Source organism: Gopherus evgoodei, chromosome 3, assembly GCF_007399415.2.
Source record: "Gopherus evgoodei ecotype Sinaloan lineage chromosome 3, rGopEvg1_v1.p, whole genome shotgun sequence".
NCBI lineage: Eukaryota > Metazoa > Chordata > Testudines > Testudinidae > Gopherus > Gopherus evgoodei.
Genome location: NC_044324.1, coordinates 99,524,488 through 99,547,957, shown reverse-complemented (window position 1 = coordinate 99,547,957; position 23,470 = coordinate 99,524,488). Strand labels below are relative to the sequence as shown.

The 23,470-nt window shown below is 44.7% G+C and overlaps 1 protein-coding gene and 1 pseudogene across 1 annotated transcript in view; both read left to right on the top strand.

Annotated features, from left to right (window-relative positions):
• LOC115647510 (amine sulfotransferase-like) overlaps positions 1–21,304 on the top strand; it is a 31,125-nt gene extending 9,821 nt beyond the window's left edge. The window contains 2 exon segments of the mRNA XM_030554236.1: positions 4,654–4,832; positions 21,071–21,304. Coding sequence (XP_030410096.1) covers positions 4,654–4,832; positions 21,071–21,272 — 381 coding nt within the window. The 3' untranslated portion in view covers positions 21,273–21,304.
• Positions 13,038–13,293, top strand: LOC115649537 (annotated as a pseudogene).
• Positions 21,305–23,470: the final 2,166 nt, after the last annotated feature.

Genomic DNA, 23,470 nt, shown 5'->3' with positions numbered 1-23,470 from the left:
ATTGAGCTGTGCTTTACTCTGTGAAGAGTCTCATTCATTTCACAGAGTAAGATACATTGTTCTCATTGATTTCAGTGCGAGTTCTTGAAAAAGTGCTTCTCAATGTGAGTAAGGGTGGAAGAATCAGAACCGTAGGGCGAGATGTTCAGAAGCACCAAAGTAAGTTAGCCGCTTAACTCCCATTGACATTCAATAGCACATAGGAGCCTAATTCACTTAGTCACAAAAGGTGCCATTTGCTTCCTAGTGAAGAATATCTGCTGGATGTGAGTACAGTTAGAAAAGATAATAATCTTGCTTTACTTCATTTCTTTTCCTGAATAGCAGGATGGCAGCTACACAACCCATCCCACGAGGCATCCTAAAGGGAAAGGAGAAGTTTTGTTACATTTTAGAACTTCTCAAACTGCTTTTAGAACTGAAGATCTTGTAATTTTTTGTGAAAAATGATATTTTATTGCACTGTCTATTCAAAACTAGGTTTTTAGTAAATAAAATATATTAATAACTGTTAGAGAGTTTATTCCTTTACTCTCCCACTTCCCTGGTCCTTCTTGCATGAACAGAGAGCAATATCCGAAGTTCGAAGGTGCAAACAATTTGATGTTTATTGGGGTGAACTTCCAGCAAACTTAAATCCAAGTTCCTTTTTCCTTATTTTCAAATCCTAATTTACTTCCTGTTTGCCCCTAATTTATATAATAATATTCTTAGCTATACCTTAACCAATCATCTAATAAAATTTACCTAACCAATCCTAACATACTGTAACATGATTAGCTAACCAATTACATCCCACCACTTTAATTAGTTTACACCCAGCAAAATTAATTATACAGCAGACAGAAACAATCACAGAACCAAACAGAGACCATGCAAATAAACATAGCAAAGTGGGAACTATAATGACAAAACAATACAGAAGTGAGGATTTTACAACCACATCTGTACGGACATAAGGGTTTTCCAGCTGTGTTTATTGATAAGTGAGTTGTTACCAGACAGAAATCTATCAAACTAAAATTTCTTTTACATTTTCTAGGCTCTTTCCTTTCTTTGGGGGTGATAGATTGGATCACCTTCCTAACAGCCCCAGATTGCCTTATTTCAATACAACTAATTTGGAATGTGAGGATGTGACCTCACGCTTCCCAGCTTATGGCTGCCTCTTAGCCAAAGGCTTTGGCCTAAGAACAGGGCCTCAGACTGTCATAGTGAGAGAAGGCCCTTACACAGATTCTTTCTTTTATACTTCTATAACTAGCTAATGATAAACATATACCTAAATTCTTAAAGTATAGGCCTTTACAGACAGGCTTGAATATCTGTATCCTAACACTCCACCCCTTTTTTCCTTTGGGATTTTTCTGCCCAGGTTTTTCTGGAAAAGCACAGAACATATGGCGACACACTTTTTGATAGGGCCAGGCATTAAGGTGGAAGGTGTTGATGCTTTATTTATTTTACTGCCCCTTGTGCAGTACCATGTTTTGCACCATTTTTTGTACAGGTATACCACACCTATTTTAATTAGCGTTTTAGGCTTTTTATTATAGTGGGCCCAAGAAGGCTGGGTTCGGGCTGTTTAGTACACTGAGGGGGAGGATTTACTACATTACTTATAGGTTATAATAAGTGGCTGTTTGCTAGGGGGTTGTGCCCCCCTTGATTGTTTTTATATGCAACACACACAAATACAATTAACAATACACCAGCTGCTATGATAATTTACAGGTACACTGAGAGTTCTGACCACTGCAGTATGGTCTAACATTTTGGCCACCACCAAAAACACTGCCTTTTGTGTTTTGATAGAGTTAAAATTTTGTCAGTGCCATTTTGTAGTCTGTATTGTAAGTGTGTCCAACTGTTGGCACTTACAGCATATTGCTTTTATAATTTTTCTGTACTTCTGTTTATATTGTGTGTTTGTTGAATATTTACAGTGAAATTTCCTATTGTTTAAACCAATTTAGCTACTTGGTACGGCATGGGGTAGTAGGTGCTGATTTGATTGTTTGCAACGATTTAAGTTTACTGATTCATTGGTGCACCATAGTTTAGGTGGCAGCGTATAGAAATTTGTAATTTGGTTATATACTGAAAGGATTTTGCCTTCTACTGTTATATTGCAGGATGGCATACATTCCCAACAGAATACACCATACCCCATATACATTACCCCTAAATGCCCCCTCTTTGCAATAGGCCATTTATTTTGCTTCTTCATAGTTAAAGGAGGGGGGCATACATAATATTTTATATACAACTGCTTAATGTGATGACTGTTTAAATTACCCCATTCCACCCTCCCCCTGGCCTGTTTCCTAGTGGCTCCCAATGCACTCCTCCTTTCCTAGTTACTTCCATAGGGGTTAAGGGGACCATCTTATTTGCATTTTCTTTCCTTAGTAGTGTAGGAACAATTACTCAAGAACTTTTTTTTACAGTGCGGGATGTTATTTTTTAGGTAGATGGGTATGTTTTTGCAACTGTGGATAAATATGGGCTAGCCTTTTGATTTAATACTGAAGGCCATTGTTTTAACCAAGCTTTTTTATAATATTTATTAACATTACTAACTGAGCGTTTTGAATACCTACACACATTTTTTCCCATGTTAGTTTTTTGAAACCACCCCCCACCCATGTTACCAGGTCCCCTGCCTAATGTGTTAACTGGAAGTTTACCTTCACTGCTGTTCTTCATCCTTTGGCAACTGACAATAGTTGCTGTACCATTAATTTGTTTATTTGTTGTTGAAATTTTACATTTTGGCTTACTAATTGTTTGGTTACCCACGTATTCCCCAGATTTTATGTACCCAACATAGTGTTTTCCGCTGCCCACAATTCTCTTTTTATTTAAAACTAGGTTTTTAGTAAATAAAATATTTTAATAACTATTTTGATGTTTTCAATAAAGATACCTATGTGAAATCTTTGAAAAGTACAGAACTCTTCAAAATTCCAATTGTTTTTAGAAACTAGTTTTTCACCTTTCTACCAGCTCAGCTAGCTTTTAACTCCTTAACAACTTCACCTAGCTTAGCAGAAATCAGGTGTAGACTACTTTCAGTGTCCATACATGGGTTTGTTCTGGTTCAGCTAAATCCATTTTAAACTGATTTTAGTCACACTTTTTAAATGAGGTCTGGAGTATCTGAGTGCACCTCTTAGCTAAATAGGTAGCAATGCAGCAGCATCCTCTTAGCTGACTTCAGCAGGAAGCATGTTGATAGTAGCAGCAAGGCTGATTAACAAAGCTAGGAAAGACCTTTCCCATTAAGAGGTCCAACTCCTGATATATATATTAATAGATTCCAACGCCAGAAGGGACCATTGTGATCATCTTGTCTGACCGCCCGTATAACACTAACCGCAGAACTTCCCCAAAATAATTTCTACAGCAGATCTTTTAGCAAAATATCCAATCTTGATTTATAAAAGCAGTGAAGAATCCTGTGGCACCTTATAGACTAACAGATGTTTTGGAGCATGAGCATGCATCCGACGAAGTGGATATTCACCCACAGAAGCTCATGCTCCAAAACGTCTGTTAGTCTATAAGGTGCCACAGGATTCTCTGCTGCTTTTACAGATCCAGACTAACACAGCTACCCCTCTGAATCTTGATTTAAAAATTGACAGTGATGGAGAATCCACCATGACACCCTGGCATATTGTTCCAATGGTTAATTACCCTCAATGTTCAAAATGTAAACCTTATTTCTAGTCTGAATTTGTTTAGCTTCAACTTCCAGCCCTTGGATTGTGTTATATTTTTCTTTGCTAGACTGAGAAGCCCATTAATAAATATTTGTTCCCCATGTAGGTAATTATAAACTGTAATCAAGTAACCTCTTAACGTTCTCTTTGTTAAATTAAATAAGAACATAAGAACAGCCATACTGGGTCAGACCAAAGGTCTATCTAGCCCAGTGTCCTGTCTTCCGACAGTAGTGAATGCCAGCTGTCTCAGAGGGAATGAACAGAACAGGTAATCATCAAGTGATCCATTCCCAACTTCTGGCAAACAAAGGGTAGGAACACCATCCCTGCCCATCCTGACAAATAGCCATTAATACACTGAGCTCTTTGACTCTGTCACTGTAAGGCATGTTTTCTAATGCTTTAATTATTCTTGTGAGTATTCACTGAACCCTCTTCAGTTTATCAACATCCTTCTTGAATTGTGGACTCCAGAAAAGGACACAACAGGGGTCCTTCTGCTTCCAAAATAGGTTGGCACAGACAGACCAAAATACAGTTAGCCAGAAAATTATGACGCCTTTTGTCTTAAATGGTGCTAGCAGTTGTAATCACAGTCACAGAAAAGAGCCTTTCTCTCCTGATTAGGCCATGAGGATGAGTTGGCTAATGATGAAGGAATTTGCAGTGGCTTAACTTGCTACTCACCTGTCAGTTTTTAATGCAGCTATAGCCTCTTACAGTGAATTAAAACCTAGCTTATGAAGTAGTGTAGTAAGACTTAAGGTCCCAAATAAGAAGTCACCTTTATTCTTTAATGCTATATCCCTGTGCTCAGTTTCCCTTTAAGTATCCCATTATCTTTCACTCTATCATTTATTTATTTAGTTCTTTTATTTTTCTAATTCAGAAAGCTGTTACTTTGAAATAATGTTCATTTCAGGATCTCAGAGGCGCTGTGCTGGAAATCTGCAAATTCTTAGGAAAGCAGCTAAATGAAAAAGAGTTGGATGTTGTTGTGGAAAAGTCTACATTTGATCAAATGAAAACTGATCCCAGGACAAACTACGAGTCCACACTAGGCAATCTCCTGGAACGAGGCAAAAGACATTTTCTTCGCAAAGATAAGGCAGAAGCAGCCAAAGCTAATGAATATTTAATCCTGCAGATCCTGGCATAGGACGTGTTGAAGCTAGCTGCCTAGGACTTCCAATCACACGTAGGCTCCGGGTTTGGGTGAGTCATGAGCTGGATCTGAACTTTTAATTAATCAGACAGACCTGATGCCCTTCAATACGGTTCTGTTCATCTGGATCTTGGTTGTTCCCGTTCTGTTCACCGGGACCTGGGTTGGTCCAGTTCTGTTCACCTGGACCTGGTTGTTCCCCGGGGAGAGTCACTAGGTGTGGCTCGGTAGGCCTCAGACTAGTTCCTGTCGGTCCGTAGGTTTGATCTGGCCATGGTTGGCCGGATCCTGTTTCCTGCCCTGACAGCTATGTCGGGATTTTGACTTGCATGCCTGTGTGTGTATGAGTGAAGATAAAGGTCGCAAGACCGGTGTAAGTGATGGTTGTAGGAAGAGCCTCCTGCAAAGTTAACAAGCTCGTGACCGGGAGTGCCTCAAAAGCAAGCCCCACAACAACACCTTGGAATGTTTGTGAGGACCTTGACTGAGACTAGGTCTCCTCTGCATGGCATGCCCGGTGAGGAGCCTATCTAGGTCTGGGTCTAGATGCGTGTGACCCTATCCTCTTATCCTTCACCCAAACCTCTTCCCTTCCACCGACTGGTCCAAGCATCTGAATGTGGGTGGGGTGTAGATAGCCATAGAACCATTTATGGGTCCAAGCACCCTCCCACAGGTGTAGATAGTGTGGAAGAAGGGAAAGAATTGACAAGGATTTGTAGGGGATCTTAATGCATGTCAATTTGTTAGCAAGAGTTAGGCCAGCTGTAACCCTAATGACGTGAGACTTGTAGAAGCGAGAATAATGTGAGGCGAGTGGAAAAGAACTGTGTGAGAAGCTGTCACGACCTTGCACTAATAACCAAATATGTAGACTGGCGCCTTCCAGAAATGAGAAAAATAAGATAGCAGGATGGCCTATAAACAAAATGCAGTTGTTGCTTATTATTGTCTGTATTATTGCTTGTTATTGTCTGTAACAAAGGTATAAATGCTTGCTGTAATTGTTTACCTGTTGAGATACCTGTCCGGGACTGGGGTGACCCTGTGTCCTAGGGCACTCCCTCCCTCTATTGCAATTGCTGGAGAAATAATAAAGTATTTGATTTTGCTGCACCCAAACAAAAAGCAAGAACTGAGTTTTTCTCCGACAATTTGGGGGCTCGTCCGGGATGGCAATGCCTACTGAGACACAGGCAGCTGCTACGGATCGTTCCCCTTCGAACCCCATGGCGCCACAAGAGAGGTATGAGACCTTTTGAAATCTCTGTTGGGGTATCAGAGGAGGACTGTCCGTGGGGCCTTCTGTCTCTGTTAGGCTCACGCCATCTGAACTTATTGACTGTGCAGCAAGATCAGATGCAAAGTGGTATTGGGGAAAGGCCCCAATAAGGTTAGTTTATAGCAGTACTGGGAAACTGCTGGGCTGGCCAACAAGGTAATGCATAGGGAAATGTATTAGGTATGCACCAGTGCTGAGGGGTTTTTACCGCCTCAAGAGGGGTTGTCATACCACCTCATTGTATTGGGTCTGGACATAAGGTACAGATGCATCGTGGTATTTGGAAATAAAGGCCTTGGTGTGTGTGTGTGTGTGTGTGTGTGTGTGTGTGTGTGTGTGTGTGTGTGTGTGTGTGTACACCAGTGTGAGTGACTGTTACCGGAAGACGCCCAGAGTACCCTGTGAAGCGAAAGCTCATGACCAGGACTACTCTAACGCAAGCCCAGTAACTAGAGGATCTTTAGAAGATCCGACCCACAGTGGGCTGACTTGGCCTGGCATCATCCAGCGAGGAAGCTACCTGGGTCTAGGAGCGTGTGAACTCATCTTCCCTCCCTCTTTCCTTTCCGTGTGGGCTACTGACAGTCTGATCATTTCACTGGATGCAATCAGAGTAAGCGGCGCCGTCTCCCAGAGACTAGCCGACGCTCTTTGCTGAAGGGAGAGGTAGGAGGGTCGTGGCCATCCTCATTAGCCTCTCCTGTGTGAGTACCCTATAGGGAGAGACCCTTAGTTCATGTGCCACTTGCGTGGACAGGGCATCCACCCTGTGTGTGTGTGTGATTGGAAAATGGGTAGGGGACAATCTAAGCATTCCAGCTCACTCCCTAAGGGTACCCCATCTTACTTCATGTATGTACATTATGGTCCAACAACCTGCAGGTATTTAGACAATTAGAATCTTTACACGCATGAAAATCCATCTAAACAATGCCCACTAGAAGGTACCTTCAATCTAGATAAGATCATATATCTAAGAGGAGCTTTTAATCACAAAAAAGCCTCTGACAGTGTGAGCAATTTGTCTATTGAGGAAAGGAATGGGTTATTTTGAAATTCAGCTTGGCCCAGAGATAAAGAGAAAGTTGCTCTGTGTTCAAGGTCAAGAATCAACGCAGACTATGCTAAGTACAAAGAAAAACTGCTTTTGGCCCCAGTTGGCTGTGAAAAAAAAAATATAGACAGAGGCAAACCAAAGGCAATACAAGTTACAGAACTGATATTACATTTGCAAAGCTTAACTGTCCAGTGAGATCCAACAGAGTGCCTTTGTGACCCCGGAGCTGGCGTGGCTTGGTGACACTGAAGAAGCCACAGGCAGCCGACCTGGACCGGAATCTCTGAAAGAGATGCTGCAGGAGATTCCAGGGTGTAAAAGAACAGCCCTCCCAAGAGCGGAAGCATGTTGGAAGTTCTGGACAAGCTGTATACAGGATAATCTCCCATCCACCTCTCCCCCTTCTCTGAATGTTATACACAGACGTGGCCAGTCTGGACATGTATGAGTATGAAAATGGCTTGGGGAATTAATGTTTTTCCTGAGTGATGTGGGAGTGTTCCCAACACTCTCCATTGTTGTTTTATTATTTTAAAAGCTTTAAAATTCAGTCATATGGTGTGTTTTCTTTATCTTCCCCAATGTCCTGCAGTCTCAGCCTGATCACCTGACACAAGGGATAGATTGGTAACAGAAATTTGTCACAGTTTGGTGAGCAATTGAGAAGGGGGGAGCCCTGCAGAATTTACACCATCTATTTGTTTTACCCTTGTTATTTTTATGTTTGCTTTGCTTGGTATTGTTGATGTTATATGTTGAGGATTGCATGATTAAAGGAGTGCCCGCTCTCAGTCGCAGTAAGTCTGAGAACTGGAGAGGGGTTTAGCATTCCTCTCTCCACCCTGCTTGACTGGGAAGGGTGGCAGGTGGATCTACCCCAGTTGTAGCAGGACTGGGCAATAGACAAGTTGGAGAAAAGGGAAGAGATGTGTACTTGATAACTAGAATTGAGCAATTAAGAGCATAGATCATGAACCAGGCAGCAACTCAAACCTACGCCCGGGGCAAGTTGCAAGCCTTGAGACAGGACTTCCAAGTAGAAAAGGAAGCCCTGGCTAAGCAAGTACCGGTCCTTCAGGGACTTGTCAAAATTTAACCATTTGTGCTCAGCATACGCCATAACAGCAGTGTGTTTGCTACAAGAGGAAATTGAATAGTTAACACCAATCGGCCATGCGTTTCTGCCCAGGTGGCAAGCCTCACGAGGGAGGACTCGGATAGTCTTGTGAGTAAGAATGTTTAAGGGGAGAGACCAGGAAGGGTGGGGGCTAGTTGAGAAGCCCACCCTCCTAGCTAAACCGGTAGTGGAACAAGCTGGTGCTCATGGAAGGGACGGTTCAGCAAGAAAAGCAGGATTGGGCCCAAGCGGGCAGGTCACAGACAGAGAGATTGGAAAGCAGGTTAGAAAATTTTGAGGGCATAGTGGAAGGAAGGAGTAAGTAAGTATAAGCATGGGGATTTCAAATACCCAGGACAATACTTGAAATGGTGATTTGAGTTGATAAAAGTGGCTGTTGGGAGACAAGCAAGTGATTTAAGGAAGAAGTGAGAAGTTAACTCTGTAGTTGCTGGAGGGAACAGCAGTTGAACTTTGTAAAAATGCTAAAGAGGAAAGTTCTTGGTGTCTTTAAAATGTTTGTAAATAAATTCAGGCAAAGAAATTATTAGATTGCAATTATTTGGCTATGAACAATTTAGTCGAATTAGCTAAAGAATGTATACAGTGCTATGTAATTGAAATCCTATTAGGCTCTAAGGAGCACTATAAGAAGTGCTTTCCTTCTAGTGTTTGAAAGCAGGAATTAGTAGTAAAAAGCCATCAGAATTCTGGTAAAGTTAATTATGTCCCTTTTAAGGTAAGAATCTTTAAGCTGTGAATAGCTTTGGATCCAGAAGCAAGCCAGAAAGCATCTGTATTAATGCAAATTATCTAACTGATAAGGTAGAAGCCACTGAAACCTGGACTGCCTATGAAATACAAGAAAATATGGGGTAATTCCTCTGTTTTGCCTGAAATCAACAAGAGTATTTGTATATTTTAAGCGATGATTGACTGCCCAGAAGGGGTAGATCTCTGGGTTTTTTGTCTTTCAGAAAATCAGAGAAAACTGATGCCAGCTGAACAGCATTCAACATATCATGCATTTACTGGCACAATTGGAATTATGTTTTATGGAGCTACTGGCGGGTCCAAGCACCCCAATTCAGGTGTAGATCGTCGTGGCAACCTGAAGCAAACATCCTTTGTGCGAAAGGCTTGAGTGAAAGTGTGTTGATTGAAAATGGGGACCGGAGGGTCAAAGGGCATCCTGGTCCCGCTGAGAGGCATGCCTGCTGCTTATATGTACTTAAACTATGGCCAGTCGACATGTAAGTATTTAAAGAAATGGAATTGGTATACCAGGGATGATCCAAAACTGCAGTTTCCCCTGGAAGGGAGTTTCGACCTTGACAAGATTGTGCACCTGCGGGGCACATTTCTTGTCAATGCAATGCCTAAGGGGCAATTTGATGTGTATTTTAATCGGTATAAAGAAACAGAAAAAATGGTACCGCACAATTAAAAGAGATAAATCCTTTCCAATTCTTGTGTTGTGAAGATTGTTTGTGTCTGTCATAGGTTCAGGGCTGGAACCCCCCCGAGGTAGGAGCCACTATGGACCCCGGGGAAGTGAGTGACCCTGGAGTGACCCTAAAGATAAGGTTGGCCAAGGCTCCCATCAGCAATAGGCAGACAGTGGAGGGACTGTAAAACTAGCTGCCAGTAATTGGAGCTAAAAGCCTGTAGGTGTGCCAGTGCTTGCAGCGAATGAGTGAGGGCTGCAGGGTCCCTTTCTCTTGTTTTCCCTCCCGGAGCCTTAAGCTCCCTCCCCCACTCAGAGAGAGGGGGAGCCCCGGGAAACTGCCCGCCAACTCAGAGGCAGCAGAGTAACCGACACCGTTATCTTGAAGATGGGCTGGTTCTCTGTGCTGAAGGAGGGTGTGCAGGGACCGCACCTTTATGTCCAACCTTTTTGGTGTGAATGCTGGAATGATTGAGAGTTACACCCTGGACTGATGGTGACAGGAGGCGAAAGGGCACACGGTAAATGTGGGGTGTTTTGTACGTTTTGTCCACTGTGCTAGCCTGTCTGTTAAGTGTTTTATATTTAGCCCTTTGAGGATGCCTGTCAGCTGGGTTGTTATTGTCTGCCAGATGTCCATAATGGGGCAAGGGGGAATCTAAGCAGATTCCCATTCCAGAGAAGGGCATTCCTGCCATGTACATATACTCAAATTATGGTCCTAGGAACTAGGCAGAGAGCTGCTGCCCAGCCCCCACCAGCCGCAAGGATAAGGAATATCAAGTGCCCTAAGAATTAAAAGCCTGTACATGTAACCCTCAAACAGTGTCATGCACTGTTATAACCCCACCTGGGCAAATTTAAACCAGCTCTTGAAGTGAATGTCCCTACCGCCCTGGCCGCTCCACAAAGGGTAGGGATGGGCAATGTTCTTGTGTCCCACTCCACTTCTTCACCTCTGACCATTTCTGTTGGTCCTCTGTCTAACTATTATGCTTTCCTCCTCAGCCCTTGTTTACTTGATGATCTTCTGGGAAAAGATTTGCTGTGTAAATTAAATTGTACAATCTGTTGTACCCCAAATGGTGTATATCTGGATGTGCCTGATCCCGCTCACAATGAGGTCCTGGTAGTTTTTTCAGAAGGACACTCTAAAGGAGAAGACCGAGCCCAGCCCTTCCTCCTTGCAACAGGAACTGCTCGTTAAGGTCACTCCCTCCCTGTGAGCATTGTGAGCTGATCATGCCAACCAGATTGGGCACATTGGGTCTACCCAACTGGCTGAAATTTGCCTAAACCCAGCAAGTCCAGTTCCCAAAGTGCAGTGAAACCCTCTCTCAAACTAGATCGAGGAAGGAATTTTACTGTGCTGTTCATGCTGTTGTTCTCCCTATCTTTCCTGTTGTCTGTAGCCCTGCTACTATCCTTTCTTACAATGCACTGGTGCTGAGGGGTTGTTATCCCTCAAGGAAAGATTGTATTAAGTCCGGACATAGAGAAAATGTTGTTATTAAATAAGATGCATCTAGATGTAATGTGTGTATGTAAATAGGTGTGCATAAATAGAAAAAGGGGAGCAAGTCAAAAAGCCCACCCTCCTTGCTAAATTGGTAGTGAAACAATGCCTGTACCCATGGAAAGAAATAATGCAGCAAGAAAAAAGGATCGGGCCCAAACCAGCAGGCAACCGCAGTTTGAGGAAGTTAAAAGAAAAAAAAAAGTTAAAAGTTAACTCTGTAGTTATTGGAGAAAATTAAGCAGTAAAACTATGTACAAATGTTAAAAGAAGGTGTTATGAAAAGAAAAATCTTGGTTTCTTTGGAAATGTCTTTAAATAATCAGTAAAAGGTTATTTAAGTAAAATCTTTTGACTATGAAAAAGGTTAGTCAAATTTGCTAAAGAATACTCCTGGTGTGTACAATCTTTGTTTTATAATGAATTGGTGTTGTTTTGGGTTGTAAAACCAAAAAATACTTTTGCCAGAACACAAAACAAAACAAGAAAACAACCCAAAGTTGTGGCTGCAACAGGGCTGTCAAGGTCAGGACAATGGTAAAAGATTTTAAATCTGTTTTGGTAACAAATAGCAGATAGAAGCTGTAGTGAGTACCCTACACTAAGCCTTAAGGTGGCTCTGTGTAATCAAGAGTCACGTTGCCAAAGGGAAGCCAAAATGGATTGTGTTTTCCATTTCAAATCAACATGTATTCAAAAGCAGAAGTTAAAAAGATAGAAGCCATTAAAACTTAACCTGGCTATAAAACAAATACAGGAAAATATGGGGAGTAATTTGAGTAATTCCTCAGTTTTGCCTGCAATCAGCAAGGATATTTGTAAAGAAAGAAATATTTTAAGCAGATTAATTTTATTCAAATGTTTAAATGTTGTAATTGTAACTATGTGTTAGTTTTAGTAATGTATTTCCTTGTAAAAAGGCAAAGGCCAAAACTGATGTAAAACTTTGGCATTCCTGTGAGTAGCAACAGTGATTGTGAACCTAATTTTGCTGGACAAATTATAACCAAGTTGTGTGCAGCTTCACAGATCCAATGTGGCCAAATGCCCTTTGAGGGCCACTCCCAATTGAAAAACCGTACTCAGCCCTCATAAAATTTCTGCCAGGGCACCCAGTGTAGCTACCGACAGTGCCCTGCTGGCTTTGGCTCAGATGGACATTCATTTAATAAATAACACAATGCTTAATTATTGCCAGGCGCTAATGAGATGTGTTAGGTCTTTTAATATACCGTAGCTCTGCCGCTCGCTGAAACCAGAAGACTGGGTCTACATGGAGGTCCACCAACGAGGAATTGCCCTGGCCCCATGCTGAAAGACCCTTATCAAATCCTGTTGATTACCAACACTGCTGTGAAGTGCCAATAATTGACTACCTGCCCATGTTTCTCACTGTATTGACTCTCCGACTGATGATTGGTCTATCTTTCCTTCTGGCCTTGTTGCTCCTTCTAGACAGCAGGAGTGAAGGACAAGGTAAAAGAGCTGGTAACCCCTCCTTTGTCTGCTGACAGACTCACGGAGCCTTCGAATCTTGCTATGAAAACACCCTCTCCACCTGAGGACATAATAAAGCGTCCAAGCAAGCAAGGTGATTATGCTAGTAACCTCTCCCTTGCTGCCTCACTGCTGGACAGCTAAGTGAATTAAGACTACAAGAATAGCTTGCGGAAGCTAGCCAAAACTACCTGAAAATGAAACTTTAACGATCCTTAACCTCTCCTCCCTACGCAGTGGCAGTATCGTAGCTAATGAGGTTAATCCGAGGCGTGATCATTGCTAGTTGAAAATTTTTCTAAATCTTAGCCAATCAGTAGCATTTTAATCAGCAATTAGCCCTTCAGCCTCAAATACCCTTTAATTGGACTACCCTAGCGCCTGACTGGTTCCAGAATTTGCTTGCAGTCTTACCAGAAGTACAGAAAATTTCTGAACTTCAATGGCAAATTCACATACTCCAAAATATATATCAAATTGAAAATAATGCTTTTCACACAGCCTATAGTGTCTCTATTTATGTACTAAATATGATGCTTTGTGTTTCGTAACTAAAACCATTTAGTAATATCAACCCCATTGTTTTATTGCCATAGGAATGTTATTGCTTTTATTATTGTTTGGTATGGGGTTATGTTATTGTTGCTATTGTAATAAATGCATTTATCATTGCCTGCCCAGTCCTAAACCTGCTAGATTCAATGCACAACAGCGAGTGAAGCTAATGATTGTTAATGAACTTTATGACAATAGTTGGAAAAAAGGAAGCCAGAAGCAGTAATGAATGTGTATGAGGATATGCAGGAAAGGGGGAAGAAGAAAAGGAAAAGATTAATAAATTTATGAATATAGAATGTAGGCTAAGGTGATGGTGAAAAACCATCAAAAGGGGGAACTGTGAGGAAAATACGGTGGGCTTACAACTTTGGCCAGGTTTTTAGGCCTAAACTTTGGATAAGCTCATTTCTAGGCTATGTTGAACTTTGGTTCAGCTTGTCTCTGTGTATAAGGGGAAGAAAGGAGTGGGACAGAGTAATGAAAGAATGAAGAAAAGTTGCTTCTGTGTGTCTAGTGGTAAAAGGAGTCACAGTGGAAAGTTCCCAAAATGGAACAATGACTTTGTGTGTACAAAGGGCACGTGAGCGTAGAAAGATGTGGTCATGGCCCCAAAAAGAGGAACTGGAATTGGATAAAGGGGAACCAGAAGATCTGTTAAGTTATAACAGCTGAGCTTGCTTTCGGGACTACAAAAAAGATGTTAGAATAGTAAAACCGCAGACTTGGCTAGGGATGACAAATAACAGGAAAAACCATAGATGGAAAGGTAATGAGTCAGCTTGCTTGTTTTTAATATTATATCCCAAATAAGGCAATTAACATGTGTAACGAGTGTGCTATGTTTTGCAGTTTTAACCTTTATAAGCTTGGTAAGATTTGTAGAAAGCAGAGCAGCCTGCCTCTTGCGTGGGGTCATGCTATCTCTCCCTGCATATATGCTTGTATGAAATAAAGGAGCCTCAGGCTGTCTGATTCAAAATCAACTATGTGGTCAATTTTCCACATCAGAAGAGAGCTGCACTACTTTGTTCAATGCAATATCTTAAATGTTTGCTGAGCAAAGTAGTGCAGCTTTCTTTTGATCTGTGAGAAAAAAAGTCAATATTTTTTTAAAAATGAAAATGTTTAATAAGCTCTTTTGGAGGGTAACATTAGGACTGGCTCTACTTTTTTGCTGCCCCAAGCAACAAGCAAAAAAAAAAAAAATGGCCACAGCAGTGCTGCCGAAGAAGGAAAAATGAAAAAGCTGCCACTGAACTGTCGCCAAGGAAGAAAAAAAAGAAAGACCTGCTGCCCCTTCATATTTGCCGCCCCAGGCACCTGCTTCCTTAGCTGGTGCCTAGAGCTGGCCCTGAGTAACATTCATTTTGTATCACTTGTAAAAGGGAAGGGTCATCTTCAAGAAATTAAAATGTGAACATTAGAGAAAACTAAAAGTATTTCTGTTTAGTGCTTCTGAGAAACTTCACACGTGGTGGGCATTGGAAATGATTTTGTCTCTACGGCTTCCAGGGGTTATTTAGAGCATGAAATTAGCCAAAGAAATAAAATCTAAGGGGCTATTCTTGTGGCTGAGAGGAGAGAGGTATTTTTCATGTTATAGTCCTTATATGGGAGAGTTGTGAATAGATGTCAGGGGTTTATGGTCTTCTGATACTGCTGAACAGGACCGAATTAAGCTTTTGTGGGCCCAGAGCCAGACATATTTGTAGGCCCCCATGTAATCGGTGTTATGAGTCTCTTCCGAGTGAGGGCCTGATCTGGCGGTGCCATTGGTGCCATGGTATTCCTGGTACTGAATCTCAGAGATGTTCTTCATTTTGATCACGCACCTCTGCAAAACTGTGTATTGCCATACACAGCTTTCTCAGCCCCCAGTTTTTCTCACTGAGCTGTACCCATGTGTGTTTATTAGTGTCCACAGTGAGCAGAACTTTCATAATGAATAGGGAAACCCCCCACAGATTTATCTCCTTCCTAACTCAGAGGAAGCCATGTCTCCAGTACCTCCTTATTTCACCAGTCACTGTACGTGGCTAAAGTTCCACAGCCAGCAGATGCCTGATCAGTTCTGATAAATTCCTTCCCCAGCACCCTTCCTGCCATTTGAGGAGGCCACTTGCAAACACCATTTCCCCAGCCCTGGCTCCGTGAGCACTTAGCCCCTGGGAACCTGAAAGTCACCAGCCTTTTTTCTCCCTCTGCTCCCATCTACATTCTATTCCACTATGTGGTCACCACCACCTCTCCCCATGCTTGTTTCCCTTCCATCTTGGATATGCTTTCCAGCCAGCAGGTCCTATTCTCCCCCTGCCAGTCTGACCTGCTTCTTCTTTCCCTGTTTCTCTTGACATTCCTTTCCTACTGCTGACCTCTGTTCCTTGAGGTTAACTCCAGTTTATCTCCTCCTAGCTCTAATGGCCCCCCGTAGTCAGAGAGGCACCTGTTGCTTCTCTGGCTACAGCCATGGGACCAATTGCCAGAGGCCAGCCTTAGACAGCTGCACCAACTAGCTGCAGGAGGGGTGGCAATTCCAAGGCTGAGCATGCTTGAACCTTGCAACAGCAGCACTAGGGACTCTGTCTCAATCCTCAACGCTGGCCCTAGGCAGCTGCAGACTCTGCAGTAAAGCACTTCCCTACTCCAGGCCATGGCTTTAAGTACCTGAGATGCCCATCACCTGCAGCAGAGGCCCCCAATTCCCATGCACCCCTCAGCCAATACATAGTCATGCAGAAGGTACAACCTGGATGATTTTAGAGGCTGGGGTGCCAGGAGGTTCCCCATCCCTGTGCAGCAGCTCTGCAACAAACTCACACTGCCCCCTTCTGCTATGGGACCAGGATCCTATGAAGACAGTGGAGTTACCCTGTGTATAACTAGTTCCACCCAAAGCCTGTTGAAGTCAGTGGGAGTCTTTACATTGTCTTTAATCAGGGCCGGCTTTAGGAAGTGCGGGGCCCAATTCGAACATTTTCGGCGGGGCCCTGGCAGGGATGACTAAAAAAAAAAAAAAAAAAAGTGTAAAAAAAAAAGCCTTTCATTTCTTCCATGGATTATTTACTTTCCGTAACTATATAAATAATACAATTGTATATTATGTACATTGCATCATATATGCTGTTGATTGGTTATTAATGATTGCTGTTTCACATGTGTGGGTCCCCGCCACTCCCTGCGGGTGTGCACATGTGTGGGTCCCAGCTGCTCCTTGCCCCCGTCATTGAATCAGCTGTGCAGGGGTACTGCCCTGGGAACTGCAGGGCAGCAGTGGACATGGGGCTGGTTGGAGGCAGGGCAGGGGATGAGTGGAGGTAGGGTCTGGCTGCAGGCAGGGCAAGGGGTGCAGGGCTCGCTGGAGACGGGTGTGTGTGGCAGGCTGGCTTCAGGCAGGGCCGCAGGGGAATGCAGCAGGGGTTGGGAGGGCTGGAGACAGAGGAGTGCGGGACTGGCTGGCTTCAGGCAGGGGGGTGCAGCAGGGGTTGGCTGGAGACAGGGCAGGGTGTGCGGGGCTGGTGCGGGCAGGGGTATGTGGGGGACTGGCTGGCTTTGGGCAGGGCCACGGGGTGTGTGGCAGGGGTTGGCTAGAGACAGAGCAGGGGGTTTGGCAGGGGCTGGCTGTGGGCACGGGGTGCAGAGCTGGCTGCAGGCGGGGGAGGCGGTGCTGGTGCAAGCAGGGCAGGTGGTACACCAGAGGCAGCTGGAGCCCCGGCCCTTTAAATAGACCCCAAGCCCACCGCTATCCCAGGGCTCTGGGGGCTATTTAAAGGGACCAGGGCTCCCCTGCTTCTACCCCACCTCGGACCTTTTAAACAGCCATGGGAGCCCTGGGGAATGCATGAGGGTGGCGGGGCTCTGGCAGCTATTTAAAGGACGGGGTGGCAGAGGCAGCTGGAGCTCTGGCCCTTTAAATAGCCCCCAGAGCCCCCTGCTATCCCAGGGCTCTGGGAGCTATTTAAACGGCCTGGAGCTCCAGCCGGGAGAGCGGGGCTGCAGGGTAGGGCTTGCCGTGCTCTGGCCAGAGCTCCAGCCGGGGCTGCGGGGCTTACTTGCCATACTCTGGCCGGAGCTCCAGCCGGGGCTGTGGGGCTTACTTGCCGCGCTCCAGCTGGAGCTCCAGCCGGGGCTGGGGGGCAGCTTGCCATGCTCCGGTCAGAGCTCCAGCTGGGAGAGCGGGGCTGTGGGGCTGCCGCACTCTCAACGGCGCTTTGGTCAGGGGAGCGGGGCCATGGAAGACCCCGGAGCAGACCTCAGCTGGGGTAAGTAAAAAAAATTAAAAAGGCGCCTAAGGTGCGGGGCCCTCTTAGGCGTGGGGCCCGATTCCCGGGAATCGGCTGAATTGGCCTAAAGTCGGCCCTGTCTTTAATGGGTGGTGTATAGAAGCAAAGGACTCCATTCTAGACTCTAGGAGCACAGTGCATCCTAAAACTATGCTGCACTGGTTTACTATTGTAAATAGGCGGGTCTCACATTACCTAGTGAATAATCAACACCTTTTTCAGCACTTAACTATTTCTGAGAGACTTCCCACCCAATTACTAAATGTAAACCTGCTTAGCTTACAAAGGCTGAAACTATCAGGTGGTATGGTTACAAAAGCAACGTACTTCTGAATTCAGCAGGAATTTTCGATGTGCACAGAATGCAGGACTAGTTCCTGCACAATTACAGAACTGCAGTAAAGTTCTGTTTGTGTGATTGGAAGATATCTGGGTCTATACTATAAGACTGTCCCACATCCAGGGCCGGTGCAACCATTTAGGTGACCTAGGCAGTTGCCTAGGGCACTAGCATTTGGGGGGCACCATTTTCTTCAGCAGCAACCGCGGCGGCTGGATCTTCGGCCGCCCCGTTCACTGCCGGCATTTAGGCAGAGGGAGCTGGGACAAGGGAGCGCGGGGAGGGCTGCCTGCAGCAAGTAAGGGAGGGGGAGGGCACGCAGGGGAACTCCCCGCCCCAGCTCACCCATGCCCTGCATCCTCCCCGAGCACTAGGCGCCACAAGCCTGGGAGGCGGAAGAAGTGAAGCGGCCACAGCGTGCTCTGGGAGGACGTGGGCAGGGGTGAGCTGCTTCACTTCTCCCACCTCCCAGGCTTGCGGCGCCAATCAGCTTAGGAGACGCGGGAGAAGTGAAGCAGCCATGGGGTGCTTGTGCTCATGCATGGAGCAGGGGTGAGCTGGGGTGGCAGGGTGCCTCAGGGCAAAGGATGGGGGTGGGGAGTTACCACAAGGGGGGCGCCTCAGGGCGGAGGGGGGGAGCTGTTGTGGGGACAGGGGCACCTCAGGGTGGGGGTGCGGGGGGGGAGGGTGCAAGGTGGAAGTTTCGCCTAGGGTGCGAAACATCCTTGCACTGCCCCTGCCCACATCATGAGGAAAAGGTATTTTGTTCTACTCTTAGGATATGTCTACACCCTAAGAGTAGAAAAACGTTAAAGTGCTCCCAGCACTATCTACACTGCTACTTTACAGTGCTTAATCTTGCATCACTCTGGGGTGTGTTTTTTCACATCCTGGAATGAAGAAAATTTCAGCACTGCAAGTGGCAATATAGACAAGGCCTTAGTTTCTGTGGGGAACTTGCCAGTGCAAAATTTGCTATCGTTTTCTTTCTAAACAAACAAAACTAAAAGAAAAATTACAACAACCCGTAATGGTTGTTGAAAATAGCAATGCCAGTCTGAGTTAGAATTGGAAAGAGTTTATCTGGTTGCTCAAAAAGTTGCTCAATTTTATCCTACGTTTTCTACAGCAAATTACAGTGGATCAGCATTTGGTTTGGGAGAAATGAAATAATAGAGAGCAGCACAAATTGAACTTGAGCATGCCTGAACTTAGAGAGCATTCACATCTGGAAGGCATGTTCTAAATTCCCTTTCTGAATATCACATAAATCTAGAAAGGAAAAGCCAATTTCTGCTTCCGTGACTCAGATCCTCCTGTGTTCCTGGTACTGTACTTAAAGCTGCCCAGGTCCTCTAGTACAGCCTTCTCTCCCTTACCTATCATTTTAACATCTCCTGGCAGGGGGCAGGAGGTAGGGAGGTTCCGTATACCTCCCTTGCAAGGCTTCAGATAGAGGTGCACTGTCCATTCATTCCACCCAGTCCCTTCTTTGAGGGCTGCCAGCAGAGTCATCCCTAATCCAGTCTGGGGAAGTCTTCTGAGGGTGACAGCTGGGCCAAAGCCTTCTACTCTTTGTGTATATATGTTCCCCATTCACAGTACTACCCCCTTCTAGCAGTCAGCTCCCCATTCACAGCAACCCCAATGTGCATTGGGTCTCACCAGCCCTATCAGCTTCCCTGCTCCCTTTCCTGTTGATAGCTGCCAACTGAATGCTGGGAAATTTAGTTCCTTCCCTGCTCCAGGGCTGGCTCTCCAGGTAGGGAGCTGGCCAAGGAACTACTGTTCCCAGGGTCCCTTGGGCTCTCAGCTACTGGGCTAGATCCCTATGCCTGCAGGCAGACGGTGAGAGCTGGAGTATTGTTGCCTGTCTCTGGGTGCAGCGCAGGTATCAGGGTCCTAGTATGGTGTATCATATTCACAGGGAGGGGGGCTGTCTGTCTGCTGGCCTGCCCCAGGGGCTGGCCGGGCCTGAAGAGGGTGGGGGTAGGTGTTCTCTGGGGCTGGATGCTGGGCAATGTGGTAAACAGGATGCTGCTCCTCGCTCTCGGAGCCCCTCACAGCACTGTGGAAGGGGAGGAAGCAGGTGTTATGGGTCCCTTCTGAGCATGGGCCTGGTGCCAGGGAGCCACTGGCACCATGGTAAACCCGGTACTGCTGCTGAATAGAAAGGTGACCCAGCTAGATGGTGGTGGGCACTGTAGTATGGAAAAGGTAGAAAACCACTGCCTACCATTTAGTATAGCATTGCCTGAAAAGAATGTTCAGAGAAGCTCATATTTCTCTCAAAAGTAACTATTTCCTGTTGCCAATTTTTCTTCTAAAATTTGCAACAAAATAAATCAGTACAGGAAGACAATAACTGAGATGTATAAAACCACTGGTTCCTAAAGCAGAATTAATGACATTGTCTAGAAATATTGGGTCAAATTAGTTACACTGCAGAGGGGTAGCCGTGTTAGTCTGGCTCTATAAAAGAAGCAAATAATCCTGTGGCACCTTATAGACTAACAGACGTTCTGTAGCATGAGCTTTTGTGAGTGAATACCCACTTCGTCGTATGCATGTAGTGGAAATTTCCAGGGGCAGGTATATATATGCAAGCAAGCTAGAGATAATGAGGTTAGTTCAATCAGGGAGGATGAGGCCACAGTCACAGTTTTTGCCAGTGGCATGTGTTTTTTCACAGGGGCAGCACTCTCTGATAAGGCTGCTGACATCTGTAACATGCAAGTCACATCACTAAAGCATTTGCCCAGCTAATCAAATGGACACCAATGCGTACATTTCTAGTGCCGCAAAGGATAGATGAGATGTACAACTCCAATTTACAAAACAGAAGGGTGTTTTTTACTGTAGTTTGCCCACACCTTCAGGACTGGAAATGTACCGCCAAAGCCATAGAGAACTACTTTCTGGGGAGATGAGAGAGGAAGGAATGGAGGAGAAAAGGAACTGCACCCAACTAGCAGCATTCACAGCCTCTTACCTGCACAAGCAATATTCAAATGATAATAAAATGTCCAAGTGGCAGCAGAGCATCTAACGACCAATTCCTCTTCTGTGTCTCCTGCCCCAGGGATCGTTGGAGACTGGAAGAACACAATGACTGTGGCACAGAACGAAAGGTTTGACAATGTTTTTAAGGAGAAAATGAAAGACTTGTCTTCCATGTTCAACTGGGATACTAATGATGACATACAGGCTGGTTTCCAGTTGGAAAGAGGTGAAAGTGCACTAAAGAGAATGAAAGTATGTGTTTGTCTCCAATGTTCATAAAAATTCATCATTCTGTGCAAATTAAAGATTTTAAACATGCAAAAATGTTTACTTCTTACATGTATTTGCACATTACCACAGTATCCCAGTTCTAAGCTATGAAAAGGTGTTACATAATGTCATGTTCTGGGGTGCAATCCAGGCCAGTCAGGGGTTGTGTCCCCACATGTCCTATAAACCTGGGTGTCTTAACTGCCCTGAGGCTGTGCCTGACAGCCTGGACACCAACATCCAGCAGACAAACATGCAGTATCTTGAGTTTCTGCTATGCAGACCTGGTTCAGTGCTCTGACCCAACTGCCTGCCTATGACACAACAGCCCCACTCTAGTCTCGGTCACCCAGTTACCTTATGCAGCGATGACCCAAACACACTCGCGGTCCTTAATTTTCCCAAAACTGCTTTCCAATATCTTGCCCTTTCCTGGACCATTCAGAGAGATAGTAAGGTTCATTTGTTCCTTTAAAGATACACTACCCAGCAGCTTACCACATTAACCTGAGTTAATATTCACTTTAAATCAAACACAGTCGTCGGCTGGTTTTGATTAAAAGTAAAGCAAGTTTAATAACCAAAGGAGTTTGGATTTTAAGTGAGTTCAAGTACAAAGGATCGAGTTAGAAATGGTTATAAGCAAAATGCTTTCTAGAGACTAAGACTTAACAAAAGCTACAACCTCTCTTCAGGCTAAAAGTCTTACAACACTACCTTCCTGCCAGATGGCTGCCCACCCTTCAGGTCAGGATCAGGACCTCCCACAATGTCCAATGGGCTTGGCTTCTTTGTCTTATTACATGAAACATAACTTGGGGTTCTTTGCTCCTTTCTTTTATACTCCAGTGTACCTTTATTATGAATTCTTTTGAAGGTAACCCCTCAACATAAACTATGAAGAAGGTAACATGGAGTCTCCTGGCGAAGGAAATTTCATGCTGATTTCTTCCCCTGCTGGTGTATACAAAATGCAAATTGATCTATTTCATGCAATCTCCTGCGTCTGTAATGCTGTGTGGTTATCTTCTCCCCTTGTTGGCTTGATGGTCCTGTTTACCTTCTATGAAAATTCCTTTCCCATTGTCTGTTAATGTACCTTCTGGGTGGCAGAACCACATTCCTTTGTCTAGTGGGGTAACTTCAGTCCTGCCCTGCCTGGCAGACATATTTTTATAACATAATTTCCAATATGTTTGTTATTTTGAATTTGTCCCCTGTATCCACATCAGACAATAATATCATTGATCAGCATATGTGATGGGGTGTACCAAACCCGCACTGACCCAGCAAGGGTTAACCACTCACTTTGGGCCCAGGAGGCCACACCCTCTCATCCTTGCTGAGTATACTCCAGGTGGAAGCAGTATATAAAAGGGAGCAGCTCAGTTCAGTCAGGGCTGGCTGTTGGAGGAGAGTGGATGCATGTCACAGGCTCCTGTCAGGAATCCAACTGAGCCCCAGACTATGGAGGTTGGGCACCTGCAGAGCATGAGAGAGATGGAAAGACACTTGCTGTGGAGGAATCAATGGTAAATAGGAAGCCTGAAGCCAAAACTAGGACTATTGTTTCCCTGGGGCCCTGGATCAGGACCTGGTGGAGTAGGGCAGGCTGAGGTCCCCCTACCCCTCCCTGTGTCTAACACTAGGCCTCTCTGCCCTGAATACAAGGGCAGCTGCATAGACTCTGGTCAGTAGACCTCACTGCCTTGAACACAAGAGCTGCTCCATAGACTCTGGCTGCTAGGCCTTGCTACCCTGAAGGCGAGGAGCCACATTGACTGAAAGGGGGTGTTTTCCCCCTTCTTTCTCCCCTCATGAACTGATATGCTGTAAGAGTATGTTGTTAGCTTTTCATTGCTATCTTACATGATACCTTCTAGCCACAGGTTATGACATTAGTTAGTTGGGGTACATTCAGCTGGTCAGGCAAGTTGAAACTCACTACAAGATACCAATGTGCCCTTTGCCATCTTCCACTGGGATGCTGTTAGGGTCATACATGCAAAACACTTAACTACACACAATACCCTACCCTGCACCCACACCACCTCTACCCCTGACATGTAGAATAAGTGTTGACAAAACTCTACTGAAATCGTAGTACCTCAGGCCTGGTCTACACTACAAGTTTATTTCGAATTTAGCAGCGTTAAACCAAATTAACACTGCATCCATCCACACAACAAAGCCATTTATTTTGATAT